The sequence below is a fragment of the Sander lucioperca genome, chromosome 13 (genome assembly GCF_008315115.2).
Source record: "Sander lucioperca isolate FBNREF2018 chromosome 13, SLUC_FBN_1.2, whole genome shotgun sequence".
NCBI lineage: Eukaryota > Metazoa > Chordata > Actinopteri > Perciformes > Percidae > Sander > Sander lucioperca.
In genome coordinates, this window is record NC_050185.1 from 838,633 (window position 1) to 853,497 (window position 14,865).

Genomic DNA, 14,865 nt, shown 5'->3' on the forward strand with positions numbered 1-14,865 from the left:
TAAAATAAAGGCCAAGACAGCGTCTGTACGTTATAGATGCAGGTCCAGGTAAAATCCCTTCTCACGTCCAACCAATGATCACATCCATGCTAATAAAGGGGGAGATGGAAGCAGTGCTTGGCCTGTTTTCTAACTATATGGACATTTGTCGAGGCTGAGTGCTCTTATACTCTGGTTTGTCAACAGAACGTTTAACGTCCTGCGTTATCTGCTGCCCTGGAACCCCAACCATGCTGCGTTGTTTTGAGAATAGTATTTGTCCTAACACCTGCACCTTCACTGACTCCACGGCCGCTCAGGAAGTGCACTACTTAATGGTGTTGATCACAGCAGAGGGTGGGAGGGCTGCTTTACAGTCTTTTGGAGGATTCTCAATAGATATAATTATTTTTTGCCCCAGTCCAGAGTTTTTTTTTTTTTTTTTTTTTTTTAAACCATGACAAAAAATGTAAGCACTTCATTCACATACGGTATATAAAAGATTGGAAGTACAGTCAGTTAATTTGAATGCAAAGCATCTTCAATCTGGTCAATCATAACATTAACGATATATCTGTGCTAACTTTTTATGCTATGATGGTACAGGAGGTCATACTATAATTACTGAATGAGTATTATAGCTGATATTATACTTGACCAGAAATGCTAAGGGAAGTTTTTTTGGTTACTGGTGAACATCCAACATTAGGCACCGCCTGTAGTTAAGTCAAGTTAATTAGATTTTTTTGTATATAGCCCAATATCACAAACTACAAATTAGTCTCGTGGCTTTACGGTGTACATCATACGATCCCATCTGTCCTCTTCAACCCTCGCTTCACATTAAGAAAATCTCTCCAAACAAACCCCTAAAGAACTGAGATGGTCCCCTTAGAGGGTTTTTATTGGCTGAATAGAATCAAACACTCTCCTGACAGCCGTCCACCATGTAGTGGTGTTGCTGATTGGCCACTCAGGTGCTCCTGTATGTGCACACTCGTTTTAAAACTTAGCTTAACAGGGATGATTTCACATTTAAACAGTGTGTCTCTACATATTTGCGTCCCATCATTTTTACAGCTGGATAAACTAAAATGATTTAGTTTTTCTACTGATGCCATTACACCCTTTGAGAGGAGCTTGAATACGGTTCAGTGGCAGTGGTCAAACTCCATGTTTTCAAAGTCTCATAAGCTGCTAAACGTTGTAGAAGAGGTGGTGTGTTCACTGTTCTTTACCTCGACATGCCCTGTGCTGCAGATTCCTGCTCAGTTTTTTTTTTTTTCCGTTAGAACCAGTGGGGGGTTGGGGGGGAATCAGCTGTGTGTTTGCGTGTTTACATCACTCTGGATTATTTGAAGGGCGGGAACTGAAGAAAACGAAAGGCCAGAATCGGAGATGCAAACGATGTGTTTCTAAACTGTTAATAAAAAATCTTTTTTTGTTTTTAATTTTAATGTCATTTTGTTAATGTATTGACGTGATTAGTTGATCTTACTTTGGAGTTGGTGCATTGAACCAAACAATCCTGAGGGCAGTGGTGGAATGTAACTAAGTACATTTACTCAAGTACTGTAATTCAGTCCAAATGTTGAGGTACTTGTACTTTACTTGAGTCTTTTCTTTTCATGCCACTTTCTACTTCTACTCCACTATATTTCAGAGAGAAATATTCTACTTTTTACTCCACTACATTCATCTGTTTCAGCTTTAGTTACTTTACACATTAAGATTTCTGCACACAAAACACATGTAGTTTATAAAATCTCATGATTTATTATAAAGTAAACTAGCCAACAATATAACGGCTACAAGTCCAGCTGAAATGATTAGACCATTAAACATACAACTGTTTGGATCCTTTACACTTTCTACAATGGGAGTACTTTTACTTTTAATACTTTACCACCCTGGGCCTTAGAGATTGTATTCTTTCTGTCAGGAAGTTAATATTATGTAACATTAGAACTACAAGTCTCTTTTACCTTTGCCACCTCTACTCTGCTGGGTTTTGACCATGAACCCTACAGGACGCTGTATCACGTTGAGGGCTGCTAAAAGCTCTGACCTGAAACAAACACTGCATAAATCTGATAATTTTATCAAAACTTAAAATGTATGCAAGATTTTTTTGCCTCTATTTAAATGGAAATGCATTTTGCAATTTGGAATTCAATGTACAATTTGGTCATGCTGTTTGTAAATGCATTTTGCTATTGCTATTTGCAATTCAATAGCAAAGTGGCAATGCAATCCTCAGTCTGAATTATTTTGATCAAAAATTAAAATGAAGTAACAGTACTAGGAGGGAATATTTGTACAATGTGCACAGAATTGTACAGCTTACAGTAGACAGCTTAACACAACGAATAAGCAATATTGCAAGCCAACTTCAATCATTTGAACATGAATGTATAATAATGGTGTGTTCCATTTACCTCGGAACTCTGATGTCACACCCGAGTTGAATACATTCCATCTACAAGTCAGATTTTTCACTGTGGGGTTAGCTCTAGCCCTGTTAGCCATTGTTAACAATACCAGTTGATAAGCAGCATTATGCTGTTGTTTTATGTGCGTACAAACAGCGTAACAACATGTCCACAGATAGAAGTTGGACAGGACTGTGTGAATGACTGATTTAGTGAGACACAAATAAGACAGAAGTTTCTACTGTTCACTACTGTTGATGCACGGAGCAGCCATGTTGGATTTTGAGCTTGGGGTACTACACGGTTGTCTGAGTTCCGAGCTCAGAAATCCAAGGTCAGGGGAGCGTGTTTCAGACTTTGACCTCGGAAAATCTGACTTCCAAGTACAAATGGAACACACTGGAAGACCTAGACCCAACGTTCAAGGCGGAGCCTCGATGAAGCCATCGTGGAGCCAAAATCGGCGCTGCTTCTGCATTGTGCGGCCCATCGAGCAGGCGCACTAGAGACCTCCGCCCAGGCCCCAGGAACTACATCCATGCCCAGGAAGTGCGCTGTGCTTTGAAGCAAATGAAGTATACCTGCCAAACCATGGAATTGCATCTGCCGGGCGGTAATGTGATGCACTCTGGCCCAAAAACAATTTTCAGCATTAACTTACTGGCGAAGGAGACATCTGTAAATAAGTATATTACTTTTTTTGAGTGTCACAACCCCCACAAAATGACTTTGGTCCGATAACATTTGTAAAGTCTAGAACTCGGTTAAATCATTTAAAGTGCTCATATTATGCTTTTTTGCTTTTTCCCTTTATTGTGTTAAATATCTTTTTTGTGCACGTTATAGGTTTACAAAGTGAAAAAGCCCAAAGTCCACCCCAAAGGGACTTACCATCTCCAACAGAAAACTGTTCACAAACTGCTCCAAACAGCTCTATTGTAGTCCAGCCTTTACTTCAGAGACAAACGTGGTCACTTTGGAACACACGTTATAATGCTCACCTAGCTGCTAGCATGGCACGCCCTCATACTCTGCTTCTGATTGGCTAGTAGTCCTTACCTAGGTACTGTCAGAGCACGTCCTCATACTCTGCTTCTGACTGGCTAGTAGTCCTTACCTAGGTACTGTCAGGGCCCTCATACTCTGCTTCTGACTGGCTAGTAGTACTTGCACGTACATGTGCAACTCCCAACAAAGATGGAACAGAAGTGAGATGTCTCACTCTGTAGCTAAAACAGAGAGCTCAACACACAGGGTGAAAAGAGGAGCTGCAGCAATGTGCAGTACAACAAAAATATGGTGTTTTTAGAAAATTAAACCACATAAACCTTTTCTAGTACAACCTCTAAATACAGTTATGAACCTGAAAATGAGCAGCATAATATGAGCACTTTAATTCCCATTCAAGTTAGTGGAGTGCTGAAAGGTAAGTAACGCTAAGCTGCTGCGCTATGCTAAGCTGCTGCGCTAAGCTAAACTGCTGCGCTAAGCTAAACTGCTGCGCTAAGCTAAACTGCTGCGCTAAGCGATGCTGCTTAAGAAAAACCCAAACGAGGGAAAGTCGCTGATTTTCAACCTGATCTTACACAAGTTATCCAGTGGAGTTTAAACGCGGACCTCTGGGTACTGGTGCCGTTCATCAACATGTACGACAGACTTTCTCTTAAGTAACCAGCTAATGCTAGCGCTAGCTGGCTTGCTTGGTAGGCAGAACGCTGAACAAGACATTTCCGATTAACTTTGATGAAATTAGACACACAGTGAGTGCCAGACAAAATAATATACTTTATTAAAAATACCAGTACAAAAGTAGAGTATTGGGTAACACCTTTACTTGAAGGTATCTACATAAGAGTGACATGACACTGTCATGAACACATGAACCCTAACCGTAACTCTAACCCTAACCATAACTTGTCATGACAAAAACCGAATGACACTGGCTGAAGCGTTATGTCCTACTGTCATGTCCTACGTTCATGACAATGTCATGTCACTCTTATGTAGATACCTTCAAGTAAAGTGTAACCGAGTATTGTAGCTTTATTGGTCAGTTTTGTGACATCTTCTGAAAGGATGGAAGGAAGAAACATCCTAAATATTCACCATAAATATAACTATTAGTTTTTTATTAGAAACAGAAATACAAATACTTCTGAGCCTTATTAATGTAAAAGTAATTAAAAAAAACTGAATGTGAGTTACAGTACCTACCTATCACTCTGCTTTAGTAACAAAAAAATCACTTCCGTCAATTCCGTTACCCAATATAATAGTATAAAATGAATACAAAAGCCAGAAGCTGACGCACAAGACACCCTTTCAATACAATTTTATTTTATTTATAGTATCAAATCATAACAAGAGTTATCTCAAGATACTTTATAGATAGAGTAGGTCTAGACCACACTCTATAATTTACAAAGACCCAACAATTCCAGTAATTCCCTCCAAGAGCAAGCAGTTAGTGCGACAGTGGTGAGAAAAACTTCCTTTTAGGAAGAAACCTCGGACAGACCCAGGATCTTGGTAGGTGGTGTCTGACGGTGCCGATTGATGATGAACAGTGGCAATAATAGTCACAATAAAGATAATGGAACTATGACTAGAATTAGTTGTAGTAGTTCATGGCGTAGCAGGGCACTGCAGGGCGTTACAGGACGTAGCAGGGCACTGCAGGGCATAGCAGGACACTGAAGAGCATAGCAGGTGTAACAGGGCATAGCAGGGTGTGGAGCAGGACCCCGGCGACAGCTGCAACCATGATTTAGGTGCCATCCTAATCCAAGGAAAACTGCCAACCTCTAAATGCAATTATGAACCTGCGAATGAGCTTTTGTAGCCTAATAGTGCCACCTACAGGGCTATTAGTAGTCTGCTGTAATGCTTCAAACAACCAATTTGTTGTTTATGTTTAATGTTTAGCCTGTATAGATCTGTTGTGCGTGCCTCTTTTAGAGCAAACAGCATTGATGTTTCTTGTTGATTGCAGTTATATTGTTGATGTCCCTCATGGGCACATACTTTCATTTTTTCTACGTGTTGTACAGTATTTTCAGAGCGAAAATAAATCGCACCTTGTGTTGTTTTGTAGGCTTAAATGCAATTGTTCCCTATGAATGGGCTACAAGGGCGAATGCAAGCTTTATGAACACTTCGGCTTTTTAAATCTCCTTTTTCTGTAATCATGTGTCCTGATATTTAATTATTTTATTGTCATAATTTTTTTATCTATCCAAATTGGGTAATTATTTTTGTTTTAGTTATTTTATGTCCTATTTTTTTATTGTAAATTAATTTCTAGTGACCTAGATTTCTGACCTCTCAAGCACACACTCTCTCTTCCCATGTGAAAGACATTTGATTTGTGATGTATTATTTTCTATGAATGTGTGCAAACCAATTAAATCAAATAAAAAATTGTGACAAAAGCATTTTGTTTTTACATGCGGGTGAGAAGGCCTAAATTTTGCTAAAGTTGGCCAACACCTTAATTAAAAAAATTTCAAACAGTAATTTCAGCATTTGATTAGTCTTTTGAACATTATACTCTTCAACTTCTGGAATTCGTTTCAACAGTCATTATGTTATCATAAGGCAATATGATCTCCATACTAAGCTCACTGGCTTCCTCGGTCAAATTTGCCACTGATGACATGAGGGTTAAAAAGTGATAACAAGGGGTCCTGCCCAAGGGGTCCTGCCCAAGCTGCCGTATTTGACGAGTTGGGAGTGTGAATGTGTTCAAATATGAGACTCTTTTCATATTTCCTGTTTACATATATCCTTCCAGGCTAAATGAAAGCACTAAGGTTAAATGGAAGAGATTAGAAGATGCAATTTTCTGGTTTTCTCCCTCTCTTATGCTTATTTCAAGGAACCTTTATTGTATATAATAATACCAACAAACAAAAAAAGTCAGACTTTTGGTCCCACTCATTCATCACAATGCTCAACTGGTATTATAAACCATATTGTATGAGTGAATGAAGCAGGACAAAATGCTTTTCAAGCTGTCTTGACCCTCTGTCACTTTTGTGTGTACAGAATCTACTTGGTGGAACTGATTTTGGAGTTGTGCCTCTGGTAAACAATGAAAGCCGCCAGAGTAAGACAGATGACTCCAACAATGCCTGCTACGACTGAAACAGCCAGCATGGTACTGTTCAAATGAGTCTGCTGAGCACCTGGGAAGGAAAGAGACACCAAGGATTAGACCATATAGAGCAATGTACAATTTATATACTGAATTCATGTTGGCAGTGTATGCATACCTCCAGATGCCACCAGATACCCTGTGAGTGGAAAAGAGAAACCCTCAACACATTAATGACCAAAAGAAACCCACAATCAACGCATGCAGTCTGAAACATGACAGGTATAATTCAGCAAACGTGTAACTGTGCCGTCGTTCCTCGAGTATCTCTGAATTTTGAGGCGTAAACCTATGAAGACCATTCCCATTCTCACCAATATCTGTGCGGATAGTGATGGGGCCTGAGCTGACGGTGGCCATGTCGCTCACTGTGGTGTCCTGGTTGTCGTTGGCACTGCGGCGCCTCCTGGAGTTGCTGCCGGTAGTGCAGTTCTGCAGGTGAATCGGGGGATTGTTATATTAGTTAAGACACTTTTCTGTTCTGCAGAAATAAAGTACCCGCACCCGTACCAGCAGGTTCAGAGGAAGCTTCTTTCCTGCGGCTGTCACCCTACTGAAGTCTCCACCCATACTGTTCTATTTATTTATTTACAGATGTACATACTGTAATTACACCTATACATAGCCATATTCTACTGCTCTTCATACTATCCATCCTGCACATACACTTATTCTTACTACTCTTATAATGTTACCACACTACACATAGCTGTACATACTGTACATATCTGTCTATATGGTTCATTCAGTATATCCATATTTATTCTTAAGTTTTTCTTATCATATATTCTGCTAATACACTGCATATATCTATATTATTCTTACTACTAGTATAATGTCACTGCTACTACATTGCACATGTTGTACATTGTTCATGTTACATAGCCATATTTATTCTGCTCTTATAACACTACGATATATTTCTTGTCCTGCCTATGCTCCACCTGTCTATACTTGTATATCACATTGCACGTTTCTGCTTTTTTGCACTTCTGGTTGGATGCAAACTGCATTTCGTTGTCTTTGTACTTGTACTCTGCACAATGACAATAAAGTTGAATCTAATCTATTCTAATCTAATTTACACAGAGTATTTGAGATGTAGCAGTGAAAATTAACAACACTTCTGTTTTCCATGACAGCTTTCCATAAAAATAAACCAGCTACTGTAAATTAAAACTTTATATTTAGGATAGCATGATATAATTTGTGCAGCCTATTATTTCAAGCAATTATGTCCACAATAGACGAATCTGCACCTTATGATTAGCATCCAATGCAAACGTTCAGTGTCATCGGATGGAAGGGAGTAGTGTCATCTATATGTGTGATCTATATGTGGCCAGGCAAAAAGTATGGTTATGGAAGTTGGGATGTAGGAGCATGTCTGATTTCATGTAAGAGACCTGAGTTTGCATCCCCTCAAAACCATAACCACGATCTTTCTTTAACCTTAACCATGCTGTAGTTGCCATGTGTAGATGTTGTAGAAAGCATGAACAAAACATTGTCTAATATCAAAGTTCTTGCCTGGTGGAAGGTTTGCATTTATGATGTGTGGTTTAACACCTCAAGGCAGAATCTGACCTGAATGAGGTTGGGGCAGAAAGAGTTCACACAGAGCCTGGTGGCACACTGTACATAGTAGGTGGAGAAAGTTACGTCTTTGCTTTGGACAAAGCGGAAAGCCTCGAAGGAGAAGCGGGCTTTCTGCTGCGCTCCGTTGACTCCCATTACTGTCTGGGCATCCCGGTTACACCTTGAAGAGGACAGATGGTGATTTTTTTGCCCTGTTCTCCAGAGATTACTACCAGGTTTCAGTCTACCAAAAATGTTGAGATTCTGTCCGACAGACAGGATCGCTTTTGGTTTAGCATAGGCCCGGTTCACAGGTAACACTAAAACAGATTGATAACGTAACCCTCCTCCTTTTGAAGTTTTTCATGCATAATCTAATTCACATTGGTAAACTTTACGTTTGCATGTACATATATAATGAGAACACTGTTCCAATTTTTCTGGATGGAGCATCCACCTGGAAGGGCTTTAGGAGATATTTAAATTCCCATGGATGAACACTATGAGATGATGTTCAATGGTCAGAAAAAACTTCTAGTTTCTATTTTTCTCTTAACCTAAATTAAGTTGTTTCACTTTTAATCTCTGTAGACTGTTAACTCACCCAACAAAGAGATCGTAATATGTGGTGTTGACGTGGAAAAGCGAAGTTGTGGCATAACATCGGTCCAGGAGCACATTGAATCTGCAAGGAGGAGTTTTGGTATCAGTACAGATCGATACAGCTAGTCATATTTTCCCATATTCTAGGTGAGATCTGTGACTGAAGAATCTTTGCTATGGATGTTGGCACAGGTAGAGTTTGGGGAAAACTACTTACCTAAAATGTGAATGAGATAAGCCAGTGTAGATCCCTGGGTTAACATGCACACATAACAGAGCACCAATTTTTTGCCAGATATTTAGGATTGAATTGTCAATATGTTCTTTATTGAGCAAATTTTTTTTTTAACCAAAAATATACAATCAGCATAGCCTGGCTCCACTGTCCTACGTACTTCCACTAAATTTTCATTTTCCTTCAGTACACCATCTGGGTTTGCGGTATGTTCTTGGGTTTTCTCTGGCCAAATCTTTACCGGTCCAATCAACAGAGGGAATGGCTGAGAACGATGACGTTGAGGTCGTGCGCTAGTTTGAGTTGTAGTTCCGTAATGGCGGAGAAAGATGCGAGCGAAGCCACTCGGTTCATTGTGGCAACGCTGCCGAATATCCAGAAGTTAAAGCCCGAGCAAAAACAATCTTTGCTGAGTTGTGTTGGTGGCCATGATGTTGTGGCCCTCCTCCCCACGGGGTTTGGGAACAGTTAGATTTTCCAGCTCGCTCTGTTAGTGGTGAAGGAGTTGGCTAAGGCTAACGCTAGCGATGCTAAACTGACGTCACGACCAAACTTTAGGTAGTTAGGATTGGTTATGGCAGATCCAGAGTGGCTCTGGGCAGATCCAATAGTTTTAAACTTCAACAGAGTACCTGCCTTCAAGGAAGTTAACACTTGTCAATGGAGAGAGGCCAGACTGTACAAATGAAATGTATGAGAGTCTGGTAGGACCAGGAAACAATCAGTATACTTCAGTTATTAAATCTTGTGTGAAGTACCCAAGGGTGTAAGTTTAAGAAATCTCTACTTTTGAGCAAAATTGAAATTTGGAACATATGAAACACTTAATTTCCTGCATTCTGTTGAATCTTTCTGCAACAATTTATGCCTTTAATGCAACAAGGTATGGTGCAAATGTCTTTCTTTATGAAAAGGAAATTATTATTAGATATTTGAGGGGGTAAATAACACCTCTGGAAGTACCTGTTATTGAGGTTGGACGCCTTGACTTCTACATAGATCCTGGTCTTTAGATCCAGGCCTCCTGGAGGGATCTGCAGCGTGGAGGAGTAGCCACGGTCCTTCAGGCCCAATAACAGAAGAGAGAGAAGGATGTTGTTTAAATCGATTGATGTGTTAGTCATTTTGACCGAATGCTTTGAGTTCATCATCAGATTAGAACTGACCATCCCTCCACACAAGGGAAGGGCCACAGGAGGGGTACTGCTGCTAAATTTGTTGTCTGGACTACACGATGCAGAGCCAAAATATTAGCATTGCTATAGAATGGCACTTTCATCATTAGCCACTATATAGATGGAATATAGCATTTAGCAAAGGTTCCAGTTTTAATTTTAATTTAGTTACTTTTTTTAATCCAATTCATATTGAAAGAACCTCAAGCCTGAGGTAAAAAAATTTGAAATTATAACATTTCTAATTTCTATATAAAAGGAAATGATAGAGATACACAATCATTTTATGATGAATCAAGGTTAGTTTAAAATGACTTTTAGAAATGTTCAGAATTTACTTAAAGCTGAAAGAAAGACCGACTGAAGAAAGTCACTATGCCCAGAAATAGTCCAGCACATAACTCCATGTTAAACTAGAAATGGTAATTTTTACACTTCAATTTCTGTACGGATTAAACAAATGAGATATTATGTGGATTATTCTGTTTTGTTATTTTTATATTGCATACATAAAATATTCAGTGTGAAGACGTTAGAGTCATCTAACACTTGGCAAGAAAGCAATAAAGCCTATTTCCCAATATGAGGAATTATTACTTTAATAAAGTCATTGCTGACACCTGCATGTTGCAAAATATATTCTGAACAAAATCCACTAAAAATGCAATTTGATAGAAAAAATATTTATTTGGTAAAGGAATAAGGATTAATTAGCTTTTTTCTCATCTGACATTTTGACTTCAGAATAAGCTCACGCACAGTAAGCACAGGTGTAACAACATTACTGATGCCTCCGTTGTATTCAAGTGTCCCAGGAAGCCATGGCAGTGTGAACAATACCAGGAGCCTTAAACTGCAGCAGCTAAATGGATTTCAGCCATCATTAAGGTTATTATTTACACCTTTTCCTACTGTGATAGGAGTTGAAAATAGCCATTTGTCTCCATGCCGTGTAGTCCAGATGAACATTCTGCTGTAAATCAACTCCTTGTTTTTCTCTACCAATGAAGACTACAATACATTTTAACAGAGCCCTGTTCGTTATATTGGAAGAACTCTAGTCTATATCGACGACAGTTCATTTACGGGATAGTTCGGTGCCAACCGGATGTCCCTCACTTTCTGCTTTCTTTGAGTTAACTTTAAACTCCGGTCGCATCGAGCAACATTAACCGGAACCTCTGAGCAACGTTGCATGCTGGAAATGGCAAGTTTTAAGAACAACTTGCCTGCTTGGTTCGTTCGGGGAATGATTGTAAAGATTTACAAAGAATATGTTTATGGCATTTCCTCTCTAACTGGGACATTTTGGGACCACAGCGCTATGGAGATAGGTCTGGCAATGCGAGACTAGAATAACTCATGCCTACCACTGGATCTACTGGATCTACTGGTGCTGACTTGTACTTGCTGATACATCTGTATTAGTTCCTTTAGGACTGCAATCAGAGGCATTTAAACATTGAAATGATAATCACCACAATTTAAAGCTTTAGTTCGTAACTTTTTGATATTAATGAACGTCCGTTACATTCAAGCCATTGCCAAATGAGTAGCTACAAAGCTAATTAAGACTATCAGCTCCACACAACTCTCACAATGTTTTTTTAATTCTCCGTGTCCTCCTCGGCTACTAGCAACTGCGTGGGGGGGAGGGGGGGGGGTTGTATCATGTGGACGCGTCAACAGTTTTGTTGTCATTACTTTGAATTGGTCATGGGGGTGACAGAAATTACGTGCTATAACTTTAACAGAAGAAGGTCAAATAACGGCTAGTGGGAAACCCGGAAAAGTAACCTTAATCTATTTTTTTCAATGCATGAGTCATTTTATTGATGACAGAGGTATATATTTGTGTTGGATATATACCTTAATCATGGAAATAAATCTAATCTGTGTGTGTGATTTGATGTCCTCCTTCTTAACTAAACTAAACACAGTCCCACAGTCCTTTGAGTTAGAGGAGCAACAGTTTAGTTTTCTTGTAAATGGTTTCCTTGATTTAATTAAATAGCTTTTACTTCTAGTAAGAAGTCATCTAAAAGGTTAGACGATGCCAATTTGGTCCTTAATGCAGCCATGGTGCTTGGTCCCTCACACTTTTCTAACTGTCTAACCGTCACATAAAGTAGCTAGCTGTTGTCACCTCCCTCCTCTTACCGAGTAGAGTCGCATGCTCAGTGAGCTGATGAAACTCCCATTATTGTCTTTGACTGCCAGGCTTACCGCAGACCTGTTGGACGAATAAAGTTCTGTCAGCAGCTGGAAATCATTATGGGAAAAAAACATCAAAAACGAGTCATCTTTCATCTGATACAGGAGGGACACAACAAGCCCTTCTGAAACTAGGCCAAGGTCTTGGCCAAGACACAGGCAACTTGAAGAGACATGAGGTGACATCAGAGTCGGGCTTAGCTGCCACTAGTTCTTAGTCATCTCCTTGGTGTGTGAGCCCCTTGGCTCAGACGCTATAGCACACATCCTCCACACCACCCTATCTCACCTGGAAAGGAAAGGAAGCTATGTGAGATTTAGTTCAGCGTTTAACACCATAGTTCCCTCCAGGCTTGTCACAAAGTTCAAGGACCTGGGATTAAACACCTCACTGTGGATCCTTGACTTCCTGACAGGCAGACAGACAGACGTGCTAAGGGTGGGCGGACACACCTCGTTCACCCTCATCCTTAACACCAGAGCACCCCAGGGCTGTGTTTTGAGTCCCCTGCTGTACTCCCTGTATACACACCACTGTGTAGCCACTTTCAACTAAAATCCCCATCATCACACAGACGACACAGCTGTGGTGGGCCTGATCACAGACAACAATGAAAAGGCCTACCTGAAAGAAGTAGAGGACCTGACCTGCTGGTGTCAAGACAACAACAACAACAACAACAACCTACTCATGAATGTCAGAAAGACTAAAGAGATGCTAGTGAACTTCTGGAAGAAGCAGGGAAGGAACTATGCCCCCCTTAATATCAACAGGTCCTCGGTGGAGAGGGTGGACAGCTTCGAGTATCTTGGTGTCCACATCAACGAGGGTCTGACCTGAGCGCTGCATACTGACTTACTGGTGAGAAAGGCGAGGCAGAGACTGTTTTACCTCGGGCGCCTGAGGAAATTCAGGGCATCCCCTCAAATACTGAGGAATTTCTACTCCTGAGAGCGCCCTGGCGGGGAATATCACCGCCTGGTATGGAAACAGCACCGAACCGGACTGCAAGGTTCGAGTCCCATTTAAAATTAGTAAAAAAAGTAAAACACTTCTATGTAACAGAATACTTTTGGTGGGAAAAACTGTTGGTTGAAGAGCAGAACACAAACTTTCAAATAAACTCCTGCATCTGTATTGTTGGACTTAATATAGGATGGGAAAAAAACACACCGCACCAAACCATAATTCATCTTTGATTAGCAAAGCTACATCAAACTATCATACTTTAAACTTTTTGTCCTGCCTTTGCTCATAACAGCAATTCAAATTTCACATTTATTTTTGTGTGCACTTTTAAACTGCAAATGCCACTTACACGCTCATCTGAGTGTTGTTGACCAGGTACTGCAGTGGGTAGCGGCAGGAGAACCTGTACATCACCTCTTGGTGATAGGTGATGGCTCCTTTGCTGGGGTCCTCAGAGCAGATCATGCCTGCGATGCCGATGTGCTGGACGTTGGAGAAATCTGCAAACAGTCCGGTTCCCACCTCCTCAGTGATCTTTAAAGGGAAAAGAGTTTGTTAAGAGTCTGTTGTGTAAGTGGCATCTGCTGGGTGTTTTTTTAGACAACCTACGATCAGCTTGCTGGAGCAGAAAGTGATCGCCTCCTCTGTGATGGAGACGTTGAATTTGACAACAGGCGGGTCCGCTGTCCAGTCAGGTGTCCCTTTACACTGGTCTTTGGAGTGCTCTGAGTTGAGGGCCAGCAGTGATTCGTTGTATCCATTGAAATAGATGGGACACAGGAGGATCTTGAGGTGCACTGTCTGAGAGCCACAGAGGACCTCGATGTCTGAGTGAGCTGAACAGAGCAAGGATGAGACCAGAATCAACTATGAGGATTTTACTATGAGGCTGAGGGGGAGACCACTCCAAAACAGACTTCTTAAAGGGGTACTTCACCAATTTAACACAATGTTGAGAGTTTATTTGTCATGAACTACTCAAAGGTTTTCACTTGCCTGTGAAAACAGTTGCATGATGTCTAGTTACTGTAAAATAATATTGGAATGTGAATCTGTAATCTAAAGGGAAGTCAAAGACACTATCAAGTTGCATTATTGGAAATATATAATTAATTTTTGTTGGCGCTTGACCCATACTTGAAACAAAATGTTGGGATATCTCAGCCTCTGCTGCTGATTTTGACCATTTGAAGTCCCCTAGCTTTATACTGTATCACTGGAGGAGCCCTTTAATGACATTGTACTATTTTTCAACTGTTTTACATGTCAATATAAGTTCCATAATTGGCCGATTTTATATATTTTCAACTAAATGTGTCATGATATCAAACTTCTCAAAGTATATATTTTAAGGTTGTCTCATCTAACTTGAGACATTATCAATGCAAAACAGCAATAAAGCATCGAAGCATGCAGTTAAGAGCATTCCATATGCATCAGTTTTATTTTTCTTCCAAAATGCACCTGCACGAAAATAATATCTTCATTCAGCTTCTTTTACCTTCTTCTGACAAGTGATATAT

General features: G+C 40.1%; 1 protein-coding gene across 1 annotated transcript; it reads right to left on the reverse strand.

Annotated features, from left to right (window-relative positions):
* Positions 1-6,461: 6,461 nt before the first annotated feature.
* Positions 6,462-14,356, reverse strand: si:ch73-261i21.5 (zona pellucida-like domain-containing protein 1). Its single transcript, XM_031310713.2, has 9 exons — positions 14,335-14,356; positions 13,952-14,178; positions 13,692-13,876; positions 12,319-12,391; positions 9,947-10,044; positions 8,750-8,830; positions 8,155-8,326; positions 6,857-6,999; positions 6,462-6,573 (listed from the first exon to the last, which is right to left on the reverse strand). The coding sequence occupies exons 1-9, from the start codon at positions 14,354-14,356 to the stop codon at positions 6,462-6,464; spliced, it is 1,113 nt and encodes a 370-aa protein (XP_031166573.1).
* Between the last annotated feature and the right edge of the window lie 509 nt (positions 14,357-14,865).